General features: G+C 41.3%; 4 protein-coding genes and 1 non-coding gene across 6 annotated transcripts in view; 1 reads left to right on the forward strand and 4 right to left on the reverse strand.

Moving 5' to 3' along the window:
* LOC119728434 (splicing factor ESS-2 homolog) overlaps positions 1-7233 on the reverse strand; it is a 25314-nt gene extending 18081 nt beyond the window's left edge. Inside the window, exon 1 of the mRNA XM_038200679.1 lies at positions 7110-7233. The gene's annotated coding sequence lies outside the window, so the exon portion shown is untranslated. The remainder of the gene's footprint in view (positions 1-7109) is intronic.
* On the reverse strand, positions 140-211 carry Trnat-cgu. Its single transcript has one exon. It is a non-coding gene; the product is annotated as a tRNA-Thr (tRNA).
* LOC119728458 (TLC domain-containing protein 2-like) lies at positions 6756-12728 on the forward strand. The gene is made up of 4 exons (XM_038200711.1): positions 6756-7221; positions 8410-8492; positions 9312-9394; positions 10994-12728. Exons 1-4 carry the CDS (start codon positions 7028-7030, stop codon positions 11354-11356), a joined length of 723 nt encoding a protein of 240 aa, XP_038056639.1. The 5' UTR covers positions 6756-7027; the 3' UTR covers positions 11357-12728.
* Positions 12729-14257: 1529 nt separating this feature from the next.
* LOC119728468 (TLC domain-containing protein 2-like) lies at positions 14258-19981 on the reverse strand. Of its 2 annotated transcripts, XM_038200729.1 has the most exons (5): positions 19548-19630; positions 18184-18262; positions 17752-17834; positions 16910-16992; positions 14258-15170 (listed from the first exon to the last, which is right to left on the reverse strand). In XM_038200729.1, the coding sequence occupies exons 2-5, from the start codon at positions 18225-18227 to the stop codon at positions 14784-14786; spliced, it is 597 nt and encodes a 198-aa protein (XP_038056657.1). In that variant the 5' UTR covers positions 18228-18262; positions 19548-19630; the 3' UTR covers positions 14258-14783. The 2 variants fall into 2 exon arrangements, with proteins under 2 accessions (XP_038056657.1, XP_038056649.1); XM_038200721.1 differs by lacking the exon at positions 18184-18262 and having other exon boundaries at positions 14260-15170; positions 19548-19981.
* A 2056-nt stretch (positions 19982-22037) lies between these two features.
* Positions 22038-27519, reverse strand: LOC119728480 (TLC domain-containing protein fld-1-like). Its single transcript, XM_038200740.1, has 4 exons — positions 27125-27519; positions 24215-24297; positions 23804-23886; positions 22038-23301 (listed from the first exon to the last, which is right to left on the reverse strand). The coding sequence occupies exons 1-4, from the start codon at positions 27313-27315 to the stop codon at positions 22924-22926; spliced, it is 735 nt and encodes a 244-aa protein (XP_038056668.1). The 5' UTR covers positions 27316-27519; the 3' UTR covers positions 22038-22923.
* Between the last annotated feature and the right edge of the window lie 395 nt (positions 27520-27914).

The following is a 27914-nucleotide window of genomic DNA, read 5'->3' on the forward strand; positions in this document are numbered from 1 at the left end:
TATGAACGCAGAAATTTGTGCAACAAAAAACTCCAGGAAATCATGGAGATTCACGGCATGCCTGGTTTGACTGGATACCAAAATCAACATGTCATGATCTCGTTACTTAAAAAAAAACACTTCAGGGTTCAAACACGAAAGGCACGAGAGGGGTTCGAACCCTCGATTTTCTGTTTACGAGACAGACGCCTTACCACTTGGTCACCGTGCCTCACGGTTTCAGAACCCATACACTGTTTTTGTCAGCGCGAAGACTACACATGTACGCCATTCGGAGTGTTTCAAAGTGAGTCCCGTCGATTTTATTTTTGTGAGTGTTATAAATCACGACCAATTATTTGGGCGAAATTCCAATTCAATGCAATGCGTTTTTTTAAAGTTATTTTCTCCACAATGAGTGTTTTATTTTTGTGCAATTAAAATTCACTTGTGTTGGATTGATTTTTTTTTGCGAATAATACAATGTATTTTCTGTAATCATACTCCATTTTTCTTCAACGGTTCCCGTCCATTTTCACTCTTCGTGTTTCATATATCATGACCATTGATTATGCGTACACGTACACATGTACACGTTTCGGGTGCGTTTTTAAGTGGTTTGTCTCACATTGTGCTTGATCAAAAAAAATTTAGTCACCCCAAAACCTTATTTTGTCATCATGGAAAAAACCTGCCACAAAGACGTCCCAGTGTAAAAACATACTCCTGACTATTGAGCACGAAGAAACAATCTACGCGTTGCTCATGTCCATAAGGCCTTTACAATATTAAGACAAACCAACTTTGTAGTTACCGAAAAAAACATTGTTATTATCACAGAAAAACCTGCCATAGGCATAAAGACGTCCCAGTGTACAGAAAATACTCCTGACTATTGAACACACAGAAACAACCTGCGCGTTGCTTGAACAATAACTCATTAAGTACCTGTCGTGGTGATTTGAAATTTCCCTTATTTATTGTTGAGTCCATGTCCATCAGGTCTATAAAGAACTAAGACAAACTAATGTTGTAGTCACCCGAAAACCTTATTTTGTCATCATGGAGAAAACCTGCCATAAAGACGTCCCATTGTACAGAAAATACGCCTGAACACAGAAACAACCTACGCGTTGCTTGAACAATAACCCCTGAAATACATGTCGTACTAGTTTGAAATATCCTTTAATTATTGTTGAGCACATATTTATCAGGCCTATAAAGTATTCGGACAAACCAATGTTAAAGTCACCCAAAATATTATTTTGTCATCATGGAAAAAACCTGCCATAAAGACGTCCCAGTGTACAGAAAATACTCCTGAACACGCAGAAACCTACACGTTGCTTGAACAATAACTCAAGAAATAGCCGTCATACTGGTTTGAAATACTGGTTAAATGTTGTTGAGCTCATGTCAATCAGGCCTTTCAAATACTGAGACAAACCAATGTTGTAATCACCCAAAAACTATATTTTGTCATCATGGAGAAAACCTCTCACAAAGACGTCCCAGTGTACAGAAAATACTCCTGACTATTGAACACGCAGAAACAATCTACGTGCTGCTTGAACAATAACTCATGAAATACCTGTTGCACGGATTTAACATTTCTTGTAGTTAGTGTTAAGCTCATGTCCTTCAGGCCTATAAAATACTAAGACAAACCAATTTTGTAGTAACCAAAAAAATCTCCTTTTTTGTCATCACAGAAAAACCTGCCATAAAGACGTCCCAGTGTACAGAAAATACTCCTGACTATTAAACACGCAGAAACAACCTACTCGTTGCTTGAACAACAACTAATGAAGTACCCGTTGTACGGGTTTAAAATAGCTTTCATTTGGTGTTAAGCTCATGTGCCTCAGGCCTATAAAATACTTAGACAAACCAACTTTGTAGTCACCCAAAAATCTCTCTTTTTTGTCATCACAGAAAAACCTGCCAGAAATGCGTCCCAGTGTACAGAAAATGCTCCTGACTATTGAACACGCAGAAACAACCTGCGCGTTGCTTGAGCAATAACTCATTAAGTACCTGTCGTGGTGATTTGAAATTTCCCTTATTTATTGTTGAGTCCATGTCCATCAGGTCTATAAAAAATTAAGACAAACCAATTTTGTAGTCACCCGAAAACCTTATTTTGTCATCATGGAGAAAACCTGCCATAAAGACGTCCCAGTGTACAGAAAATACGCCTGAACACAGAAACAACCTACGCATTGCTTGAACAATGACTCCTGAAATACATGTCGTAATAGTTTTAAATATCCTTTAATTATTGTTGAGCACATATTTATCAGGCCTATAAAGTATTAGAACAAACCAATGTTAAAGTCACCCAAAAATATTATTTTGTCATCATGGAAAAAACCTGCATAAAGACGTCCCAGTCTACAGAAAATACTCCTGAACACGCAGAAACCTACACGTTGCTTGAACAATAACTCAAGAAATAGCCGTCATACTGGTTTGAAATACTGGTTAAATGTTGTTGAGTCCATGTCAATCAGGCCTATAAAATATTCGGACAAACCAATGTTGTAATCACCCAAAAACTATATTTTGTCATCATGAAGAAAACCTCTCACAAAGACGTCCCAGTGTACACAAAATACTCCTGACTATTGAACACGCAGAAACAATCTACGTGCTGCTTGAACAATAACTCATGAAATGCCTGTTGCACGGGTTTTACATTTCTTGTAGTTAGTGTTAAGTTCATGTCCTTCAGGGCTATAAAATACTAAGACAAACCAATTTTGTAGTAACCAAAAAAATCTCCTTTTTTGTCATCACAGAAAAACCTGCCATAAAGACGTCCCAGTGTACAGAAAATACCCCCGACTATTAAACACGCAGAAACAACATACTCGTTGCTTGAACAACAACTAATGAAGTACCCGTTGTACGGGTTTAAAATGCTTTCATTTGGTGTTAAGCTCATGTGCCTCAGGCCTATAAAATACTTAGACAAACCAACTTTGTAGTCACCCAAAAATCTCTCTTTTTTGTCATCACAGAAAAACCTGCCAGAAATACGTCCCAGTGTACAGAAAATGCTCCTATTGAACACGCAGAAACAACCAACGCGTTGCTTGAACAATTACTCCTGAAATAACTGTCGTACTAGCTTAAAATTCCCACTAATTATTGTGAAGCATATATCCATCAGGCCTATAAAGAATCATGTTTCAGTCACCCAAAAACCTTATTTTCTCATCGTGGGAAAAAAACCTGCCATAAAGACGTCCCAGTGTACAGAAAATACTCCCGACTATTGAACACGCTGAAACAACCTACGCGTTGCTTGAACAATAACTCCTCAAATACCTGTCGTACTAGTTTGACATATTTTTAAATTATTGTTGAACACATATCCATTAGGTCTATAAAGTATTAAGACAAACCAATTTTGTAGTCACCCAAAAACCTTATTTTGTCATCATGCAAAAAACCTGCCATACAGACGTCCCAGTGTACAGAAAATACTCCTGACTATTGAACACGCAGAAACAACCTACGCGTTGCTTGCACAATAACTCATGAAATACCTGTTGTACTAGTTTGACATTTCTTTTAATTATTGTTGAGCACATATGCATTAAAACAAACCCATGTTGTAGTCACCCAAAAAACTTATTTTGTCATCATGGAGAAAACCTCACACAAAGATGTCCCAGTGTACAGAAAATACTCCTGAGTATTGAACACCATGAAACAACCTATGCGTTGCTTGAACAATAACTCAAGAAACAGCCATCGTACTGGTTTGAAATGCCTGTTAAATGTTGTTGAGTCCATGTCCATCGGGCCTATACTAAGACAAACCAATGTTGTAGTCACTCAAAAACCTTATTTTGTTATCGTGGAGAAAACCTGCCATAAAGACGTCCCATTGTACAGAAAATACTCCTGACTATTGAACACGCAGAAACAACCAACGCGTTGCTTGAATACAAATTGAATACAAGTGCAATACAAATTGAATATAACTCGAAAGCAGAACTGTTGCAGGGTTATTGTTTGACAACAAGTATGTTGTCCAGAGTGAAAGTTGGAAAAAATAACTCGGGTGGGACTCGAACCCACGACCTCCTAGTATCTAGTGCAGATGTCTTAATTACCACTGGAACAACGAGCTTACGGGATCGGTTGGCTGGTTCGAATCTGATGTACATATACCGCCGCTATGTACATCAGAGTATGTTGTTTTTATTCCATGAAAGTTGACTTTCGTTCGGACTAGTGTATTTTTCGCACTGAACACACTGGGTTGTTTGGGCTAATTACCTGATAAAACGTCAAATTTGAGGCCTTTAAATCACGTTTTTAACATGCTTTTGTGTACATCATGATATTTCCTCCATAACTCTTTTTTGAAAACATTCGTATATAATGTTTTGACAACATCGCTTTAACATACCTGATAAAACGTCAAATATGAGGCATTTCAAACACGTTATTAAAATGTGTTTGTATATATCACGATATTTCCTCCCTAAATCCTGTTTAAAACATTTGGTAATAACGTTTTGATAATATCGCTTATACATACCTGATAACACGTCACATGTGATACATTTATATCACGTTGTAAAAATGTTTGTGTATATATCATGACACTTCCTCCATAAATCCTGTTTAAAACATTTGGCAAAAACGCTTTGATAATATCGCTTTAACATACCAAAAATACCAATTCAAATTGAGGCATTTAAATTAGTCTGGTTCCCAGACCAAACGATTTTGACTATTCCTGATGAATCTTAGGTCAGGTAGCCTCCGGTAATACATTGTATTACTATGTACGTCACGTGACTAAAACGGGAGGAATTCCTCTTTTTCCGAAAATGTCTGAACCGAATTCATTTCGTCGACAATCGGATAGCGCCCGAGTATTTCCGAGTATAATATATTTTTAATTAACTGCTAATAGCTTATTAATTTTTTTAAAATTTAGTTGATAATTAATATTCATTGCTTTCATTTAGAAAACTTGAAATTCAACAACGATTTTGTGCATCAAGTATACTCGGATCGTATGGGCGAACTTTTTGCTGCGTCATGTACTATTTTGAATTTGACGACAGTTACCGAGATTTTCCAAAACTCGGTCTTCATTCGGCTCCGCCAGCTAACAGTGCTATTTGGGTGCCTAATTTTGAAGATTCCAGATCATCATTAGTCAATGTTATCTTACAGAAATATCAAACTGTATTATAATAACTGTACGATATTACGAAGCAAGTGATTTATTTAAAAAAATTATCAGAACATTAAAAGCTATAAGTGATAAAGCGAAATCGGAAACGAAGCCGAGCTTTGAAAAAGGGCCATCAATGTCGTCATGTTTATTTTTAGCCACGGAGGCTGCCTGACCTACAATTTAGACGTGAGCGTTGGGAATAATTGTCAGGTCTGGGAACCAGACTACATTTAAATCACGTTATTAAAATGTTTTGTACATAACATGATATTTCATTCATAAATCTTTTTAAAAACATTTAGTAATAACGTTTTGATAATATCGCTTTAACATACCTGATAAAACGTCAAATACGAGGCATTTAAATCACGTTATTAAAATGGTATCGTATAATATTATAATTATTTCCTCAATAAATCTCTTTTTTTTTAAAATTTGGTAATAACGTTTTGATAATATCGCTTTAACATACCTGATAAAACGTCAAATTTGGGGCATTTAAATCACGTTATTGAAATGTTTATAACATGATATTTCTATATAGTTATTAAAATGTTATTTCGAATGTATTAGATATAACATCGGTACGACTTTACAAACATGTTATCACAGCATTATGTGTTTGCTGGGTTCCAACTGCAAATGCAGCAAAGCAAATCTGGACTGCTCACCACTTTGCAAGTGCAAATGTATTCCACATAACATTGTAAAGTTTGTGTTAGACATCACAGAACAAAGGCCACATACTTCGAAGAAACTGTGAGAATTTCTTACACATTGCATTTCAACTCAACTCTATTCAATCAATAAATGGCCTAGTCTCCGTGATGTGAGATACAGTAAGGACAATTGAAAACTGCCTACATAAAAATATAGACCATTATCATGTTGCGGCCATCTTGGTTTTTTTTCCCTTTCAAATCAACGTAACCAAAGCGAGGCTGGAAGGAAAAATAGTCTGGTTCCTTTTTGCACAAAACACACTATCATTCAGTACTGTTATTGGATACAGGGAACACGACTGAAATGGCGGCAGCATGATAAAGGTCTGTAAAGCAGTGATGTAGTTGCTTGAAAATGAGTGTTTATCTAGTTACTGAAACGCATGCTTCACGATTATTCATGGTTATTGGGTGATAACATTTCCCTTCTAACCAGATGAGGGGCCGTGGTGTTTATTGGAGATGTGTCTTTTATTGGCATATTGATGATATTTATAATATTTAAAAAATAAACAAATGTATTGGTGCTACTACGATGTCCAAATTAACATTCAACTACCTAAAAATTACAAATTTGGTGACCACCCAGTGCTATTTATGACTCCCAGGACTCGAGAAAAGCGATATTTTGTAATAGATGTCGGCCATCTTGAAATTTGGTGTTTTTATACATGAATTAAAAAAAAAACTCCGGAGGGCTAGCTCCTAGGCTAACATTAATCAAAAGGACCCAAGGGAGCCTCATGCTAACTATGGTGCTTTTATCCGCTCAGTAACGGTGATTTCATTAAGCCACCTGACTAACTGATTCAGCGTTAACCTCCGAGCTTATTTCTCCAATTGTGAACATGCCAGGAAACATGCCGGAACCACAACCTTGACGGGGACGTGCATTTGGATACGGTGCGGGCCATAGAATTAGTATCTGACCTCACAGGCATAATGAAACCATACAAACATAACAAAACAGCGTTATTGTCAGGGAATACTTGATCGACTGCATTGCATTTCTCAAAGGATCGACTGCATTGCATTTTTCAAAGCACAGGTTTTAACACTAGGCTACGCTCACACAGAGAACAAGTATATCATTTCAGGTTACTGAGTTTTCAGCAGCATGATCCGTTCGTATATTCCCATCAGCGTGGCTTCGGCTTTCGGGTTCCAGTGTGTCAACTTTCTGTTCAACTATGACTTACCTCTGATCCCGTCGCCTGTTGGGAAGTTTGCTGACAAGGAGCGGTATCGATGGCGCAACGCAGGCACTGCGCTGGTCAGCGATTTCATTATATCCGGAATTGTTATTTACTGGTAGGCCTTTCCCTAATTCTCTGGTGCTAGTTTATGGAGCCGTATCACAAGTCCGACGCCTCTAGGTCCCACGCCTTATAAGTCCGACGTCGGAAAAACGAGGCGTCGGACCTATGAGGCGTCGAACCTATGGACCGTTACCAGAAAAGGGTCATTCCGACAAGGCAAAACGAGATTTTAAACATTGTTTACGACCGTTTAAATCCGCGAGGTTGTCTACTTGCGAAAGGCGCACTGTGCATAGCTGTGCAGTTTTTTGCGCTAGTGTTGATGCTACTAGTACGGGCGTAAATCCGAGCGGGGGTGCATCCCTTAATGTCAATGTCAATGTATATAAATCACTAACTTTAACAATTAGATGCGTTAACATTCTGACATTTTACGTAATGTTTGTACTTATTTATAAGTATAGCTGTCGGACTCATGAGGCGTCGGACTTATAAGGCGTCGGACTTATGGACAGAAATAAAAGTAAATTAATTGTCGGACTTATGAGGCGTTGGAGCCATGAGGCGTCGGACCTATGAGGCGTCGGGATGAGCGGACCCTTAGTTGATAGGGCCAAACTAAAATTGAACGGGATACAAAGGTGCATTTTCACTGCATTAAAACATTACATTGCATGGCCCTTTAACAGTGTTGTAGTCGAGTATTTTTTCCCGAATACCGAGTACTGCCGAGTACGAGTACGAGTACTTGTACTTCCGAGTACGAGTACGAGTACTCGCATTTCCGAATGCGCAATTGGCCCAGGCCCAGTTAGACCGACTCACGGCTAGCTGTTCAAATGTGTTTGTCTGGACTTGCACAGAGGAAAATCAGGAAATATCGATTTCTCCACAAGCCATGATGATCAACCATTTCAAACTGAAAGTATCGATAAAGTAAGGCCATCGTAAGTGAAGCTTTAACATTTCCCCCCCAGAGTACTGCTATTCGAGTACGAGTACTTTAATGATCGAGTACAATTTCGACATGTCGAGTACGAGTTCTTTGCTGCCCGAGTACGAGTACTGTCATTTCGAGTACGAGTACTGTGACATTCGAGTACGAGAACGAGTATGAGTACTCCGAAAAAGTACTCGAGTAGTACTCGAGTACAAGTACCAAGTACGAGCACTGCCCTTTAATGTCTAACTTCTTGAGTTGTGGCCATTTATATGTATGTCCTTGTCTCTTTCAATATAGTTTGTATAGCCAGCCAGGACTATGGAGCGATCCGGTGAGGCACTACGCCGTGTCAGTCGAAGTTTGCTTCGCAGTGCTATCCGGTAGGATTTTGTCCATTCATGGGGGTGTGTTGATTTAGGCCTATTTAAACAAGGCATTTAATATTGCAGTTGTACATTGTAATTATTTTCAAAGCATGTATTCTGAAGCTGACGAGCCCGATCAGATGAGAAGGCAAATTATATAGTTGTATTTCTATAATTTTCTCTGTTGTTGTGAAACTCGAACATGCATCCAAAGGGAACTTCGGTTTGCTGAAAGAACGCGTGTTTTGTGATCCGTGACCACAAATTCGTATCCTTGTGGAGACTCACACACAATAGGGAACAAAACATTGTAAAGGTCTCCACAGGGCAATTTCTATAGATGAATAGGTCTCCACAAGGTTTTCACGAAATAGATATATGGGTTTTACTCAAAAACTAGGAATTTCCAAGGCGGGTTGATTTGTCGCAAATGGAAGAGTTTTAGAAAAGGGATATTAATTCCAAATTTCAGCCAAGGAAACTAATTCTGGTTAAAATAAGAGCATTTTGAAACTTCACTTTCAAAATTGAACACTTTACTACACGAGAACAAAGAAATGTCTCCACAAGGATACAAATTTGAGAATGTGTGGACAGAACTTTTAAACGGTGTTTGCGTTCAAATTCCGTAACGTGAAAAAAAGTACATGAGTGATTTGAATGATTCTTGTACTAAAAGAAAGCTTAATGGCCGGGCTTTCATATCCTAGATTTTGAAAGTGCTACAGGCAAAACTTCATTCAAAAATTGGTTCTGCCATTTGGGTTTCATTTTTGTTTTGACTCACCCTGTATATTCGTGTGTGTTTTCTTTTTGTTTTTTTTTTTCACTCAGGGTTTTACATGCACGAAACGTATGATCTGCTGACTCACAATCCCTTATTCAAGGATTGGTTGCTTGTTTTTCACCACGGCATTGTAAGTATGCTATATCTTAACTTTTCTTTCCTTACACGATTTCCGCAGGAAGAACAACAGTAATAGAAATCCATGAGGAAAATCTAAGGCGCTTGCTGAACAATGCATGTGGGTTGGGTCGGCAGAAATCATCGTCGAAATTTTCCATGGAGATGGTTTAAACTGTAACACTAGCGTTTGCAACAACAGATTAAGCTGAAATTCGAAATATACTTAGATGATATAAGTGTTCAACAACTCGTGAATAACAATTTTGAGAAATTCCCAGAAATTGATATAAAAACAGAGAGTTGGGGATGTTTTCGAACGATTTCTTCCAGACTTGAAGGTCAGCTATACCAGTAACCAGTTTTGACGTTTCGGCATCGATGACGGCGATTTTTTCAATGATATAAAGTGTAGAATTTCTTCTTCCGTTATAATTTAATTTTTCAATCACACTGTGCATATTTTCTGAGAAACACAACGTTCAAAAAGGCCATGTTTTTTTGTGGTGCATGAGTTTCACTGCTCTGTTATAGCTTCTTAGTACGTAATCGGATTAGCTTTGCCTAACAACGGCAGTCGCTTTGCCTAAGCAACCACATGACTGCTAGGCACTTACCCTCTTTGAATAGAAGAATGTGCGGTTTGATTACTATACAGGGCGAGTCAAAAAAGCGAAACCCAAATGTCGGGGCTATTGGGTTTTTTTTTAGTGAAGTTCTGCATGTAGCACTTCCAAAATCTAGGATATGAAAGCGCAATTCATAAGCTTTCTTTTAGTACGAGAGTCATTCAAACCACTCATATATTTTTCAAGTTACGGAATTTTAAACACAACCCCTGTTTTAAAGTTCTGTCCACGGATCACACAAAAAAAGTGTGCGTTCTTTCGGCAAAACGAAAACAATTCGTTTTGCTGAAAGAACACTTGCCTTCTTGTGATCCGTGGACAGAACTTGAAAAGTACATGAGTGATTTGAATGATTCTTGTACTAAAAGAAAGCTTATGAATTTGGCTTTCATATCCTAGATTTTGAAAGGGCTACATGCAGAACTTCACTAAAACAATGGTCCCGACATTTGGGTTTCGCTTCTTTTTTTTTGACTCACCCCGTATTAATTTTGTGTAGGTGTTTCTCTGTGTGTTAGTGGAATCTCGTATTATTCCGATTCAGTGACACGATCGGGTTTGGAGTAGAAAGATGATTTGTGCTACTACTTCTACTAGGCGCGTATAGAGAAGTTCGCGGGATAGTCGGGTGCCGCTGCTTGTGCGTGCGTGGTATAACTCTAGCTTCCGGGACCCTTGAATAGAAAATTTAACGTGCAAAAGTTCTGGAATTTGCGAAATATTTTGGTTTCATTGATATTATTAAGAAAACCACCAAAATGGCCTATGTAAAATTGGTACACATCAAATTTATGTAAACTGATACATGTCCAACTCAAAAACTATACTGCGCATTTCTTGCTCAAATTACGACTAATCAGTACAGAAATTCCTTTGCAGCCATACTCTTTATTTGGCCCAAAACAGTGTGTAGACAATTATGCAATGCCAGACGACCTCTATTAGGCTTCATTCTCTATATTTTCTGTTCCCCTTTCCCTAAGGTGATTTCCACATTCTTCATGATGAGTATCGAGCACATAGCAATGGGCATCTTGACAATAAACCTACTGAACGAAGTGAACGCCATCTTCCTTCACTCCCGCAAACTCCTGCTGATGCATGGAGTCTCCAAACACAGCTTTTCCTATGGCGTTCACGTGCTTCTCAACCTCGGTACCTTCTTTGTTCTGCGCCTGATACCGTTGGCGTTCGCCGTTTACCACTCCTTCACCCAGCCAATGCCGTATTACCTGGAGATAGTGATGCCCTGCATGACCACGGGCGTTGCTATCGTCGACGTCCTCCAGCTTTGGAGTTTGATCCGCAGTGATCTTTTGTCGAAGGCCAGGGATGGAAAAGATTAGGACTTCAAGGACATCTAGGCCTTTATAGACCATTGTCATGTTGCGGCCATCTTGATTTTCCCCATTCAAATCTACGTAACCAAAGAGAGGCTGGAAGGAAAAATAGTCTGGCTCCTTTGGCACCAAAAGCATTATCATTCAGTACTGCTTTTTGATACAGGGAACATGACTGAACTGGGGGCAGCATGGTAAAGGGGTCACTCATGTCAACGGTTCAATATTTTATAAAGCATCAGTTCGGAATCTTTCCATTTTTGGTTTTTGAACTGAACATTAAAAAGGAATGTACGAAAGGTTGTCAGGTCAGAGAGGAAGCCGGAGCCGAATCCGATGTTTAAAGAATACATGTATCCAATGTGGATGGGGAACATTCCCGCTCTCTTATTGGAAAAATGTTCTCTGAAACCACCGACGTGTTCGTGGCGTAAATGAAGGGGATGCATACCTATGTTGCCCAATACCTATGTTCCCCAACCCTAACCCTAACCCTAAGGATTTTGGGAACATAGGTATTGGAGAACATAGGTATAGGGGAACATGGATTGGGGAACATATAGGGTATACCCCAACGAAGGCCTAGTATTATTTCGTACGTGCCGTGTTCAATACTGAGCAGGTCATGATGTGGTATTCGTCAAAATCGTATTGTGTACTTCATATAAAACTTGTTTCCCTGTTTACGTTTTCCTGATCAATAATTCGTATTAAGTAGAATTATATGGTATTCGTCTTACATTAGAAACACACTCTTGGAAAAAATGGTCCGATTAACTTATTCTTTATGATGGGACTTGCGGTTTTGCCGAAGTCAATTGAGCGTGATCGGCTGACTGATAAGGTTTACGCCCAAAACCCCCGGCCAATGAGGTTTTGTATAGAAAGCTGCCGGACCACTTTTTGCGAGAGTGTGCCGGTAATGCTCAGCCTGCATACTACCAAATTTGCCAATGGCACCCCTACGTTTTCTCGTGCAAATAGGACCATAAATGTATCAAATCTGCCCTTAGATAATATCCCAAAAGCTAGGCAGATGATCCTCTGCTATATTCGCACGATTCAACCGATTTTTAAACTAGACGGTCTCGTTTTTAACAAAAATTTGTGGGGTCACTGTTTATACAAATGACTCGCGTAGAAATTTTGAAACACTGATCAAAATCATGGCGCCCGCTGTCGGTCTTATTGCGCCATTCTGATATATCGTCTGTCTAGCTCCCACCCCCCCCCCCCCACACACACCGAAAAATAATAGTAATTAAATACTGTTTAAAAATGTGCTCGTTTATTCAGAATTTCATAAAGCATATTCCAAGCTGGAAAAAAAAAAATAAAACCCGTTGTGACATCCGTCGCGGCATGTGACATATACCCATGTTTACTATAGTCATGAGGACCTGATCCTCAGTTTCCTTCTTTGTTTCCCGTTTGTTTGTACATGAAATTCTCCAGAGGACCTGGTCCTCGGGCCCATTGAAATCGCACACCCCATTGTCCCATCAGTCTGAGGGATAACCAACCCGCCCATCATGACATGGTCAAACAGACACACAGAAGAAACACGCTATCGCCATTTCATAGGCGTAGCCAGCGGGGTGGGGGAAGGAATGGTATTTACCCCCCCCCCCTCAATATTTTGTAAAGACTGCCTTTTTCCATTCAAATGCCCTTTTTTCAACGGGCTTATCCCCCCCCCACCAATTAATTGTAAAGAGTGCCCCTTCTTACGAAGTGCCCTTTTTTTCTGAACAAGTGCCCTTTTCAAAAAAGAAGTGGTGCCCTTTTTTGTGGCATCTGCCGTTTTGGGGGCCTTTTTCAGAATTTCGCACATGTATCGCCCTGAAAAGCACCATGCATGTATATTGGCCCTTTGTGTGCATAATTGTCGGTTTTGAACAGCGCCCCCTTCGGCCAATGGTACCAGACCCCCCCCCCCCCTTTTTATTTTACGGAGGCCAAGTGTCCGGAGAAAAAAACCTGTCTACATTTCACAACGGATGTGCAAGTGGCCATTCCCCAAAAAAAATCCCCCCCCCATAAAAATGCCCGTGCTACGCCCCTGCATATCCCCCTCCGTCTTACAGCCAGGGGGACAAAAATGGAAATTAGGCACGACTTCTCAAAACACTAAAACATTCTAAAGCTAAAACCTATAAACATTAAACACACCTTCTCACACTAATATGACACGTACATTATACAACGTGTCATAGACTCCCACCTCATGGTTCTGGAACGCACAAAAATAATCCAAGAATTCGTTGTTTCATCGTTGGCTTTGGGCGATTTCTTATAAAGCTCATAAATCGAACGCCGGCTACATTTATGCCCTCTTCTAAAAATTAAATAGAAACGTGACCACTTTTAAACAATCAGAAACAGTTTTGTATGATGCAATTATTGGTTTGGATGATGTCAGCGATCAGCGAAAAAAAAATCTAGACCAGAAGCCAAACCATATTCTATAAGACTGAAGTTTCAATTCTTGTCAACTGTTACAGTGATACAAACGACTTTCTCTTTTATCTTTACTTGTTACTAGTGTTCAACAAGGGCGGATCCGGGGGGGGGGGGGGGCCCAAAGGGGGCCATGCCCCCCCCCCCCCAAACGAAACCAATTTTTTTTTATTTATGTGACATCGCAATAAAGGCAGGCAATGAGTACACCACCATCTTTTCCTAAAAAAACATTGGTTAAAGTGGTCAGAAATTGCCTCAGATCGCACCACAGAGCATCTAGAATCCAAAAAAATTTAGGGGCCCTTAAGCGGGCCCCGAGCCCACGCCGTAATTTTTTTGACCCACTTTTTGGGGGGACCAAATTTTTTGTTTGGCCCCCCCCCAAAAAAAACAAATTGTGTTCTGGATCCGCCCTTGGTGTTCAAATATTTGTGACTCGAATTGACTCGAGCTAATTATTTGACTCGACTCGACCTTCTTGACCTAATAACTCGACTCGTCTCGAGTCACTTCTTTAAAGTGACTCGGACCGACTCGAGTTACTTTTCTTTTTAAATGATTCGACTGGAATCGAGTCACAAACAACAGTGACTCATTACAACTCTGGAGAAAACGGCACTTCAATTCGTGAGTCACTTTAAATAACTGCATATTTCATTCCGTGGTTATAACAAATTAGCCTATAGTGGGGCAGATAGGGGAAATATTTTGAAATTGTGTCTTTGGTGATACACGCATGGCATTTGGCACACAGTCAGAGTATGTCATGAGAAAGATATTTGGCTATAGGACCATCGCAAATTTGTCATTTGAAGAACTATTGGTAGAACATGACAAGCAATTTTCATTTTTTTTTTCAAATATAATAACCAAAAGTAACGTGACCAAATAAATTTGGTTATTTTTAAACCAATTTGTTTTTAGAGTGTATGCATGACATACAATTGCGCACAACACTTTCCAGGTGTCATCAGTTTTCCATAATAAAGTCAACTTTGTGGGTCTTAGTACTCAGGAAATCACTGTGAAGTAATCGCCATAGCATAGTGCAGTTAATGGCCAGTATAACGGGCGGCATTAACGGAAGCAGCAAAACGAAAAACGAATGTAACTCAGGGTGGTTGCCGGTCGCCGTCAGGTAACACGCGCACACTATGGGCACCAGTCGGCACGAGATACCAGTCAGGAGGTTGAAGACTCTGTGCACGCGGTAGAAGGCGGAGTCTTTGGAGAATCCATATATCAGCAGGACCTGACGCGAATGCAGAAAAATGGCGCTGATTTCGGGCAGCAGTGAGATGATGGCTATACCCATTTCCGCCTTCCACGTTGACATCACGTAGTATGAAAGAGCCACCTGAAAATCATTTTAAACACCACTCGCAGATAAAGTTTTATATATTCTCACGCTAATTTAACTTGCCGACAAGGGACAAAAAGTTAAATTCCTGCAAAAAATATGAAAAATTTCGGCAGGCAGTTATAGGGTGCGTTCGAGTAGCTCACCGGATCGATTCGGATTAGCCCCGTGCCGTTCGATTAGCTCTGACGTCATTCTAAACTCACCCGGGTTAGACACCACACAGAGCCTGCTCATTAGGCAGAGTCAGTGGTGGAAATGCGTCACACGCATACGGGTGCACGCCTGTAAATAGGCCAAAAATCTGTCCGCCGAGCTCATGAATAAAAGTTATACCCTCAAAATATTCTATATTAGAGAGTTCTGAGAACCATGGAATTGGGGAATTGAAGACATGTGGCACTGAACCTCTGGCCTGGACTTGGAGCTTCCAATTCTGAGCATTTTGGATGCAATCTGGCCCGAAAGTGGCGCTATTTAGCCATGTTGTGGAGGGATTCTTTTTCAAAATGGCTACTTTTCCAGTTTGGGAAACATCATTCGTTTTAGGGGTGTTCTTATTTGGGTGAGAATATCTCAAAAAGTCAATGGTCAACCCACCCAAAATTGAAAAGAAAATGAAAGATGACATGTTGATCATCATTTTTCTGTGCAGCTTGAATACCTGTGAGAGTTCTGAGTATTTTAAAATGAATTTTGAAGTATGGACATTTAGCACTAGTGTCTATGGGAATTTATTTGCAGGCGCGCTCAATTCAAAAGTCTATATTTATTGAGTTCATTGCAACTGTAGAGGCTATAATTCCAGCGCAACTTTTTGAGTTTTGCAATTGACTGAAAAGCAGCAAATCTCAAACTAAGACCCAATCCGAAAAGGGCGTATTGTCAGTGGCTACGGCCGCGGCTACGAACATCACGTGATCACGGATCATGATGGTCAGTGGTTGAGCGTTCGATTAGCCCGGCTGTCGTGGCTAACCCGTCTGCCTTTACCGTGAGTCGATCCGGGTGAGGTACTCGAAAGCACCCATATAATTGGCGTTCATTCAGCTATGAACGCAGGTGACCCAAGCATATAGGCCCAATTTCATAGCACTGCTTAACAGTAAGGCTTAACAATAAGCAGAAAAGTTGTGCTAACGATAGCAGAAAATCACGCTGCTGCTTAAGCACTATTTCATGCTAACGGTTACGCGCGCATGGAGATTTCTATTGTTACGTCACTGATTTAAGCAAAGTTTTCTTCTGGGTTTAAGCGTGCTTTTGCTGTGCTTACTGCTTAACAGTCCCTATGAAAGAGATGGAGGCTCGGTAAGCACAAAGTCGGCTGTTAAGCAGCGCTATGAAATTGGGCCCTGGTTTTTACACTGTTACATACGGTACTTCACGAGAATGTCCGTGCAGAGCGAATTAAATAAGGACATTGTTGTTAACTTCGCAAACAAACTACAATGTATTGGTGGCATGATATCAACTCGAAACATGATCCAACTGTAATTTTTTATGTTCAAAACGGGATCTCTTTACTTCCTATCTGAACTATTCGGCGTTTTCAGAAAATGTTCATATTTATATATAAACCAAATCATATTAAAATATTGACGTGTTCTGCCAAAATCAGGCACCGTCTTTTTTAACGACGTTGCCCAGAAGTGTCTGAATTTGAAAGATGTCACAAATCCACGATTTAAGCCCCTAGCATTATTCGACAGTCACCCCTGGTGTGGTATACTTACAATGACGTGATGCAGGAGGACCGTCCATTTCTTGAAAATACCCGTGTTTCTCAGAATATCCCATGTGTCGTATAAGAAATAGCCTGACGGCAGATACAAACGGAAAGATAAATTAAAAAAAAAACAGTCACTTTTCTGGCGACGTTAGTTTCAGTACAAAGGTGTTCGAAAGGACCAAATTAATTTGCCTTTATTTTCGTTGAGTTTCAAACACGATTTTTGACAAAATAATAAATGAGGGAAAGTGACAAAACAATGGTGTGTATACAGGGTGAGTAAAAAAACCGACACCCAAATGTCGGGACCATTATTTTAGTGGAGTTCTACATGTAGCATTTTCAAAATCTAGGATATGAAAGCCCAATTCATAAGCTTTCTTTTAGTACAAGATTCACTCAAATCATTTAAAGTTCTGTCCACAGATCACAAAAAAGGTGTGCGTTCTTTCAGCACAACGAAAACAATTCACACACATCCCTATGTGATTTGGTTTTGTTTTGCTGAAAGAACTCTTACCTTCTTGTGATCCGTAGACAGAACTTTAAAACGGTGGTTGTGTTTAAAATTCCATAACTTGAAAAGCACATGAGTGATTTGAATGATTCTTGTATACTAAAAGAAAGCTTATGGATTGGGCTTTCATATCCTAGATTTTGAAAGTGGTCATGTAGAACTTCACTAAAACAACAGCATTTGGGTTTCGCTCTTTTTGACTCACCCTGTAGTATATGACACACTAGCAAACGCGGTAGGCTAAAAAAAGTGTCTAATAATCATGGGAACAAAATGAATAGACCAAAATTGTTTTTAATTTGGCTTTTGTGGACCAAAATCTATCTTACCGGTCCCAATAGCCACACTGATTTCAGCAATCTCCGTGTAGTATACATGAGGCTGTAGCAACAATTCCGGATGGCTGACCAAACTGAATGAATAATGGTATCGAGATGGCAGTTTTTGAAAAAGGATTTCGGAGGTCAGTCTGAGGGTGCACCCCAGTATAAAAATCCCGCATAGATGCCCCAGTGATAAATCCCCACTCTGAAGTCTCACAGGTGTGCAGGCTGCACAGAAAAAAATGATGATCAACGTGTCATCTTTCGTTTTCTTTTCAATTTGTGCGGGTTGACACTCGAGGAAATTCTCTATTAAAGAAGACCACCCCTAAAACAAATGATGTTTCCCAAACTGGAAAAGTAGCCATTTTGAAGATCCCTCTACAACATGGCTAAAATAGCGCCACTTTCGGACCCAACTGCATCCCAAATGCTCACAAGTGGAAGCCCCGAGTCCATGCAGGCCAGAGCTGCAGTGCCATGTCTTCAATTCAACAATTCCATGGCTCTCAGAACTCTGTAATAAAGAATAATTTGAGAATAACTTTTGTTCATGAGCTCGGCGGACGGATTTTTGGCCTACTCACTGGGCCGTGTGTAACCTTATAGAATCACCCGTTGTCCAACGGAACTCTCCCCGTACCCAACAATTAAACTACGTCTCTTCCATACCATACTAGCCGGATGCCGGTATGCCCAAAACTGTCTAGCTCGTAAACTGATCGAGGGCATATGGCATTATGCAAACTTCAATACCATCTGTGGCATACAATGGCAGCAAGGCCGGGCACAGTAATCTCTCACAATTTACTGCCTTCAGTATGCAGACATATTTTTGTATGCACAGGATTTTTTTTTATTACACGATACAGGAAAAGAGCGGGTCACTAGTTTCTACATCTGACTTGTGTTCGTTTCTCGTAAATTTAGCAGATTAAATTTCATCTATTCAAAATTCTAAAGAAGTAATGGCATTCGAGAGCAATCAGAGCTTTGTATAAGGTCTCTTTCATTCCAACATTGGGTTGAATACAGTTTGCGTTGGTTGAGCCTTTGTATAGTAAATTCTTTATCAGTGTTCCACTAACTGGCATGATGGCAGCCATTTTGACGCTATATGCGTGTTATTTAAAGTACGGCAACAATATTTATTCCAGCCTGTGTCACTGCGGAATTGGTCTCTCTCGGCCGCCTCCAAACTAGGCAAATCTAGACTATAGTAAAGCTGGTCTCATGCAGAGCCCATACAATTCTATCCAATTAATTTAGAATCACTGGATGCCTTTTCGTGCCTGTGTAGATATGGGCCGGATTCATCCCATTCATTGACGCTACGGGGATAATCCTATACGATAACACTGCCCGAATCACAAGTGATAGTGGGTCAGTGATTCAGTCAGTGAGGTTAAAAGTTGACTCTCTGCTGGCCCGCCCTCTCGGGACCAGCACGAGGATTTCGAAATCACTTGAAGCTACATACGATGAGGATTGACTTGGTGCCATGGAGGAATGCCAATACCTATGTTCCCCGAAATCCTTACCCTATAACCCTAACCCTAACCCTACCCTAACCCTAACCCTAAGATTTCGGGGAACATTGGTATTGGGGAACATCGGGTAGACCCCCTTATAATCCGATTGCAACCCAATTTGGGCTAAACTGACACTGCATGTTTAATTGCTGAACACGTACGCCCCATTCACAGTTGTCTTAAATATAAAGACCCTTGCTATAATTGTCCTCCCCCTTGCATCCACTTAATAATAAATCAAATGGATCAAACCAAAACTTTGGACGATACCTGTAGACTGCGAAGACTGACAAAATGACCGCACTGAAGCACGAGGTAGCGGCGTTCCTCCATCTATGCCGGTCAGTGCTGGCGTATTTCCCCGGCGGTAGCGGCACATAGCCAAGATCCAGCGCCGAGTTGAAACACTGGTAGCCGGCGGCGGAGACTATAGTCAAGGGCATGAAAAAACTGGACATGGCTCGACCTTAGGAATCACGGAATTCGGGACAGTTTGCAGGTAGGCAGTTAAACTCCTCTCAGGTAATGTGGTGAGTGTGTTCCCTCGATGTTCAGGACCATGCTCTGCCACCACAGCGAATATTGGAATATGTATTACTATAGAGCCCGATATTGTGTAATTTATGCCTTTTGACATGCATGACCGGTGATGTGTGACGTTTTTGGTGAGAGCGCTTCAATCGGAGGGTTTCAGGCAGGCGCTCCAATGCCGGTGGCCCAAGGACTGGGGAATTTTGCTTTTGCTTTTCCGGGGGCGGAGGTCTGGGGGCCTTTGCCCCCCCCCCCCCCCCCTTGCGACGCCCATTGGGATTGGGGATGATGACTAAGATCAACAAGTTGCCCGGCCGCATTGGAAATTTGAAGGGGGGGGGGGGGGGGGGGACTAAGGCCGGGCTGGATACCTCCTTACAATAAAGTAGGGCGCTATTCATTATACAGATACATGTACGCATCGTTATGTATACTCGCGGTTATGTATCAAACTGCACTGCCGCATTTTATTAAGCTTTTGTGCAATTTTTTTTCTCTCCATTTTTTTCAGTGCTATTGATTACATTGGCGGTTAGAAATAAATACCTCCAAATATGCATTTTGTTGTTTCTCATCATGTAAAAGTTGGCGGGGGAGGATTCAATAGCCCACCCAGTGGTGCATGGGGGGAGGGGGGGGGGGGGCTCGGAGGGCTTGAGCCCCCTGAAGAAGTTGTCACTTTTTTGTAAATTCTTTTTAAGTCCCACGATTTGACCTTGGTGAAATCATACATATGGACTTTTTTGAGTGGTATAATAGGGGTGTAAGTGGCGCCACCAACGTCAAAATAGTCGGGCCCCCCCCCCCCCCCCCCAAAAAAAATCAAATTTTGTTTTGCAGCCAAACATTTCCAAGAAAATATTTGATTTTTTTTTAACTTCTCAAGAATTTGAAAGCAAAAAAATAAAATTGTGAGCCCCCCAAAACTTCCCCAACCCCGGGAATTACGTCCCTGAAGTACTTAAGAAAGCAGTACTTTTATCTCAGGTTCCAACAATTGCTGGAGATTCCGAATTGGGGTGATACCAGAGGGGCGCTGTTTAACCCTAAAGGGGCTGGGGGCGGAATCCGCCTCCCCCCTCGACTTTTTCCGTGATAGCCTTTAAAAAAATTTTTCGCGACCCGAGCTGTTATGACTTTTTAGCCTCGAGCCTTGCACATCTTTTGACACCAAAAATATAAAAATCAGACCAGGGGTTGTCGCGCAGCGATTTTTTTTTCCGACGCTAGGCGCCGTGAAAACTGAATTTCCCCATAATTATACGTCGTGTACACAGAATAATTAATTAGCCATAATTCCAAAACCCTTTGACCTATAGTCTTGAAATTTCTTGGGTATGTTCATGAAGAGTTGCTCCATGCATGTACCGAGTTTCAAATTTTTCGTCACTCAATGGCCGAGATCTTGGGGGGGGGGGGCGGAATCAGCCCCCCCCCCCCCCGGCTGAGAGATGGTCAAAATAACCCGGCCCTTTTAGGGTTAACGGTACAAGTATTGGACACCGATCATAATAATAGGTGACGCTATTCAGTCACTTTTGCCGAAAGCTACATGATTTTGCCGACGACAACAAAAATGACGCAAAATAAGAAACAATTTAACACGGACTTGCTCGGGTCGCCATTTCTATATTATTACGAGTCCATTCGGAGCAATAGTCAATGGCAAATCTTTGCGCGGATCTATTTTATTGATCAGGAATACGTGATGAAGGTAAGAGTGAATTGCAACAAGTTTTATATCGTAATTATACACAATAAATTTTACGGAATAGCACATCGTAACTTGCCAAATGTATTGCAAACAACACTGTTTTATTACTAGGCCTCAAGAAGCCAAAGTTAGTGCACCAAGAAAAATTCCAACAGAACAGGAGGGCAGACGGGGGGGGGGGAGCAAAGTGCCCCGCCCCCACTGGATACGTCAAAGATGGCCAAGTTCGGGCAAGGACCATTAGTCGACTAGTGGTTGATTTGTGACATACCTTACGCCTGCGCACTGATAGCAACGTGCGAACGTCTCTTGTCAAACGCTGGTCAAAATGTCATCGCAAAACTTCTGGATCCTGGCTCTCTGCTAGCGTTATGAATGCGTGCGGCTATTGGTTACCAGCGAAGCAACCAACCCCAGTAGGCTGCCTAGTCGACTAACGTTACGTAGTCAACCACCGTCGACTAGACAGAGTTCAGGCAAACGTTAGTTAACCATTGGTCAACTATAGTCCTTGCGCGAACTTGGCCCTAGTACCATTCTTTTGATATCGTATTCGGCTACGACTTCCTCTCCGACTTCACAACCTCTCGTTGGTATTTTGTTTCAGTTCAAACCAAATGAAAAGATAGACTGGTTCCCGCTCCTGTAATATGGGGATCGGTAGCTGGTTCCCAGTGAAAGCCATTGATTGGATCACCTCTGCGCGTGCGCAACAGTATTGTGTATTTTTTTTTAAACAATGTTGGCAGCTTGTGAGTGGAGGACATTTGAACACATGGCTATAAAAAAAAACTCACTCTATACCATTACGAGTAGCCAAAACTGCCAGTGTCTCCACGTAAGCAATTTCCATGCATTTCAACTGCATAGGCACGATTGGTTTCAAAATAGTATTGAAAGGTAGTGCCCCTTTCTTTAATTGACAGTTGCCACTTGCCAGAGACACTTTCGAATTCGGCGAAAATCGAAACCCTTCACCCCACTAACTGCTCATTAGTGGTAGCCTTGTTGCCATTTTGAAATAGGCTGGTTCCACGCTTACATTATGGTTGTGATTTTGTATTCAGGGGCCAGGAATTAGACCCAGTTGCATTATGGGCATATCTTCCTAGTCCTGCATATAATTTGTATACATTGGGAAGCAATCCTCCTATTCCTAATCTATTTCCCACTACCAGTCCCTACATTCGAAGTCCGAAGGACATGGAGGGACCAGGAAGCAGTCCAATGGAAACATTCCAAACGTCTGCTTTATAATAGGATGTGATAATTTCTATTGTTTCTATAGTAATAAAATAAACCTATTTTAAAAAGGAACATTTGACATGACTATATTACAGTGACCGTAAATAGGGCACCTGCAGGCAAAGCCGGGAGAAGAAGCAAGTTTTGCCAAATGGCCTAGTTGTCCATGACGTGCTTGTCCTTGCCATTCTTCGACAAAAGGTCACTGCAAATCAACTTCCACAGCAGGACGAAGTTGATGACAGTAATGGCCGTCGCCATGCAGGGCACCAGGGTATCCAGGTAATACGGCATGCCATGGTAAGTGTAGGAGTAATAAGTGGCGTACACCAACGGCGTCAGGCGCAGCAGAATGTAGGTAACGAGGTTGAAAAGTCTGTGAACGCCAAAGAAAACGGAGTGTTTGGAGACTCCATGCATCAGCAGGAGTTGGCGGGAGTGAAGAAAGATGGCGTTCACTTCGCTCAGTAGGCCCATCGTCAAGATGCCCATTGCCAGGCGTTCGATACTCATCATAAAGAATGTGGACGTCATCTTAGAAAAAGGTACAGGAAACACAGAAAACTGAGCCCAATTGAGAACGTCCTTCTAATATTCATCATGAACAATGCACCCATAAGTATACAGTAGCGCCTACACTGAAAATTGCCTGGGTTAATTTTACCCAAGAAAGGGTGAAAACTGCAACTACCCAAAATTGGGTTGTTCTATAACCAATTGTTTGGGTTGGAATTTCTGATAAATTCAACCAAAACTTGTGGCCATATACAAGACCTAATTTATAAGTTGTAGCGCGATATATGCTTTCATACGTGTGCGTTTAAGGGGCGTTTTGTAGAGGGGGCGCATTTATAACCGCGACAGGGGCACTTTTGCTGGCACGGGAAAATCTGGGGGAGGGGAAAAGTGTGCCCCCTCCTGCCCCCCCCCCCCCCCCACCCCCCGGTTCCGCCGCCCCTGCAAAGAAACTAAGGTCAGGAAAGGTGACCCTTGAACGCCCCAATGAACACAATGTATTCGGAGCTGGAAATCTTACGATGCTGTGGTGTGCAAAAAGCGCCCAGACTTTGGCGAAGCGGTTGTGAGTCAGCAGATCGTACGTGTCATAGATTAAGTACCCTGAGAAAAAAAAGAACACAAAAGGAAACAGATATGTAAGAAAATATGGTTTCCCTGAATATCATCATCGGGACTATAGTTCCACATTTTCATGGTTTAAATGAGGGGGTACTTTCCACGCCCCTCCCCGCATTTTAAAGTTTCACAACTACGGAAGGTATTACTGAAATAACAAAAATAAACTTTCTGCTTACTCATCTGCTCAGCTTCACAACAAGAGTTTTGAAAATACTCACAACTGCATTACACCACATTAAAACGCAATGTTAAACCAAACTAACACGCCCAAACAGCAGGTTTTTTTTTAATGTATGGGAAAAAATCCTACCCGATATTACTGCGAAGCAAACTTCGACTGACACGGCGTAGTGCCTCACCGGATCGCTCCATAGTCCTGGCTGGCTATACAAACTGCAGAATAGACAAGGTTTAAGGTTATACAGAAAAATAAAATGACCACAGCCTGGACAAACTTAACCTGGCCCTTAATTTGACTGGCTTGATCTAAAAGTCATTCATTTGTCATTGCAGGTTACACCGCGTTATACACTCAACCAAAAAAGAAAGTCCCCCCTTAATACTTTTTTGTCTAACTCAAAAACCACTGGGCACATCTTGCTCAAATTATGACTGATCAGGTACAGAAATTCCTTAGCAATACAGCCTTACACTTTGTTTGGCCCAAAACAGTGACAATGTGTATACAAAATTATGCAATTTATAACAAACGGTCTTCAAAAAAAGTTGCACTTTTGTATACATGCAAGGTGAGTGTGAACCACAACTTGCACGTATACAAAAGTGCAACTGTTTTCGGTGTCATTTGTCATAAATTGCATAAATTCATACACATTATCACTCTTTTGGGCCAAATAAAGAATATGGCTGGATTGCTAAGGAATTTCTGTACTGATTAGTCGTTATTTGAGCGAGAGGTGCTCAGTAGTTTTTGAGTTAGACAAAAACATATTGGAAGGGGGAGACTTTCTTTTTTGGTTGAGTGTATCTATCTATGAGAATACGGCTGTCCTGATTCCACCTTTCACAAAATCAACTCGGTGTTTTCGATTCCCCTACATTCTGAAAACACTCTAGTTAAATTTGCCTAGAAAGAGTCAAACTAGCACTCACCTGACCCTAGTTGTAGTCAGCTGGGTGCAAGTGCGACTGTTTTTTAGTCAAATCTAACTAGGTGTTTTACAGTGTACTGTATAGTGACTACATTTGAAGCTAAAGCTGTTCTGCTCATCAAAGGCGGCGGAAGCGGGGAGGGGAGAGAAGGTGCGTTTTGCCCGCTAAAAATCCTTAATTTTGTCCCTCCCCGATCTACACATTTGGATCCGAGGTTAACAATAGAACAAGACTATGTTTGCCTTAAGTTGAGCTTCTGGTTTATGCCTTTAGGTCTTAAAGTATAAGGTGGTTAATATGACCCTTTAGTTTCAGGCACATAATGGCATTATAAGGACTCAGCCAACCGGTCAGTGACGCAGCCAGTCAGATAAAAGCAGGCTAGCCCTTCAGTTCCAACAAAAATAGAAACTGTTCATAACAAATGGGATACCAGACCATTAGCTATATAATGCCCAAACCAGCATCCCTTGGATATAATAGGCGATGTGTATGAGCGAATGAGAAACTCATAGCCTCTGAATTTGCCTATGTTATAAGATGTACACGTAGGCCTATATACAGGTTCATTTTCGACCAAGACCCGGTAACTAAAGGTCATTTCTATAAGCCTCTCCTGCTGCAGGCTAATACAATGTACTTCAAGGCATTTTGCAAGTGCCAAGGGGTATCTCAGTTAACAGGGGAAAATATACGTAAAGAGCCCATGAGTCACGAGCAAGGGCGCAAATCCGGGGGGGGGGGGGATTATATCCCCCACTTTTCGACCGGGGGATGGGTCATTTGATCAACCCCCCCCCCCATTTTTGTGGCGATAAAGACCCAAAATACCGGTTTTCGTTTTACATTCCAGCAGTCGAATGTATTCACTACGTGTAGGCCTACTTATAAACAAAACGGAGAGCAGAAACACTTTGAATGCACCGTTTTGATGTAAGGAGCATGTCCTCGATTTTTGACTCCTTTCCTCAATTAGGCCGAGTAAAAAAAAAAAAAGTTTCTCGTCCGGGTTTTTGAAAAATAGGAGGAAGAGGGGCTTTTTTTTTTTTTTTTTTTCAAGATGGCCACTATTTTAAAATTTCCTGCAACCGTTGGTGTTTCCATTGTTCAAAGACACTTTTAAAATGAAAGACAAGTTGGACAAGAAAACTGAACATATTTACAGTGTCCTTTAGAGTTGTATTGGTCTACCAAGAACAGTTTTAGATGCATTTGCTTTAACCGCCGAAAGTCGCGAGCGAATTCTTTAAACACATACTCCAGCGTGAGCTAGTCTCATACCGGTTGCATTCTGGCTTTGAAGTCAGCATTTATCGCATACAGTACGGCAGACAGATTCCGGTTGAATTTCAAACGACTGTATTCTAAAACGATCAATAGACATACATGTACGTAGTCTGGTTCCCTAGACCTGACAATTATTCCTGACGCTCACGTCTCAGACTCGACTCCATGGGCGCGTAGATTCATCATGAATAGTCAGAATCTTTTGGTCTGGGAACAAAGTGGGTGAGTTGTTGTGAACTCGCCATGAACTGTCGCAGGGGTAGCGATCACACGTCGATATTATGTGGTGTACAAAGTGACCGACAGAGTCTATACTGAAAACTTCGACTCACATATTTCGCAAGTATTTAATTTCCGATGAATTTGTGGACTTTTTCAGTGTTTTTACTGCATTTTCAACAACAAAAAATAATTAAAAAATCCAGGCGGCCTCCAAAAAGGAAGCGGGCGGGGACGAGAAACTTTTTTTTTTTTTTTTTACTTTGCCTTATACACAACGATGTAGTTCATGTCCTACACCATATAAACCGTGCATAAACAAACAATCACACATCAGCAGCCTAGTACCGGTACATCGAGTAGTACACATCATGACATTTTGACAGGGTACTGGGTAGTAAGTTATTTTTCTGTGATCAGAACATTTTAGAGCTAGCTACACTGTGATTTTGCTCCAGTTCTCACTGACAAGGGTTTCCAATCATTGCTACATGACACCTTGATTCAACCCTCAATATATATCCGTGTGGAATCGAATAAGGGAGAGTAGGCCTACTCCAAATGTAATTCCACACTGAGTGGCATGAAGTTATGACCTTACCAGTAAATAACAATTCCGGACACAATGACCGCGTTGACCAGCGAGGTGGCCGCGTTGCGCCATCGGTGCCGCTCCTTGCCTGCATATTTCCCAGGCGGCGGGGCCAGAAGAAAGTCATAGTTAAACAGCAAGTTGACACACTTGAACCCGAGAGCTGAAGCCGCGGTGATGGGAATAAACGAACGGATCATGCTGCTGGAAACTGCAACCTGAAATTATGTACTTGTTCTCACGGTGAAAGTAGTATTAAAAGCCCATGTGGTGGAGAAATGCAATGCAATGCAGTAAATGTGCAGTCATGGACTCATGGAAGTATTCTTTGACCCAGGTACAGTGACGGCGGGGTCCGTGTTGTAACACATAATGGTGCGAGGTCATGGGTCTGAGTTCGGATACTAACCGATTACAGGATGGCTTTTACTATAAATAGCAGAACCACAAGTCCACAACCAATTGGGGCATGCACTGGTGCGCCTCATTAAAAAAAAAGTTGTGTGGAGAAATAGAACCAAGTCAGAAATTTTTGTATGGACACGTACTTCGACTTTCATTTATAGGAATTTGCGAGAAAAAAACCGTGATCAGTGGGATTCTAGATTTTGCGTTAAGGGGGGGGGGGAGTCTTCTAAAAACGTATAATTCCACGTGTTTTTTTTCGTAAAAATTGTCAAACGCGGGGGTGGGGAGGGGGCCGTACTACAACGTACTACCAGTACATTTTGTGAGGTGATGGCGCTTCGTTTCTTATTTAGAAGGGCAATTTGAAATTTCGATCGAGGGAGGGTGAGGG

The sequence above is a fragment of the Patiria miniata genome, unplaced genomic scaffold (assembly GCF_015706575.1).
Source record: "Patiria miniata isolate m_02_andy unplaced genomic scaffold, ASM1570657v1 HiC_scaffold_1, whole genome shotgun sequence".
NCBI classification, from domain to species: domain Eukaryota; kingdom Metazoa; phylum Echinodermata; class Asteroidea; order Valvatida; family Asterinidae; genus Patiria; species Patiria miniata.

Excerpts from the sequence above, each read along its gene's own strand:
- LOC119728480 (XM_038200740.1), bottom strand. The coding sequence starts at position 27,315 with ATGATCCGTTCGTTTATTCCCATCACCGCGGCTTCAGCTCTCGGGTTC. Across the intron at positions 24,298-27,124 it reads TCCGGAATTGTTATTTACTG|TTTGTATAGCCAGCCAGGAC; the intron begins GTAAGGTCATAA and ends TCTATTCTGCAG. Across the intron at positions 23,302-23,803 it reads TTTTTGCACACCACAGCATC|ATGACGTCCACATTCTTTAT; the intron begins GTAAGATTTCCA and ends CCTTTTTCTAAG.
- LOC119728468 (XM_038200721.1), bottom strand. The coding sequence starts at position 19,735 with ATGTCCAGTTTTTTCATGCCCTTGACTATAGTCTCCGCCGCCGGCTAC. Across the intron at positions 17,835-19,547 it reads TCAGTCTTCGCAGTCTACAG|TTTGGTCAGCCATCCGGAAT; the intron begins GTATCGTCCAAA and ends TTATTCATTCAG. Across the intron at positions 16,993-17,751 it reads CAGTGTGGCTATTGGGACCG|GCTATTTCTTATACGACACA; the intron begins GTAAGATAGATT and ends ATCTGCCGTCAG.
- LOC119728458 (XM_038200711.1), top strand. The coding sequence starts at position 7,028 with ATGATCCGTTCGTATATTCCCATCAGCGTGGCTTCGGCTTTCGGGTTC. Across the intron at positions 7,222-8,409 it reads TCCGGAATTGTTATTTACTG|TTTGTATAGCCAGCCAGGAC; the intron begins GTAGGCCTTTCC and ends CTTTCAATATAG. Across the intron at positions 9,395-10,993 it reads TTGTTTTTCACCACGGCATT|GTGATTTCCACATTCTTCAT; the intron begins GTAAGTATGCTA and ends CCTTTCCCTAAG.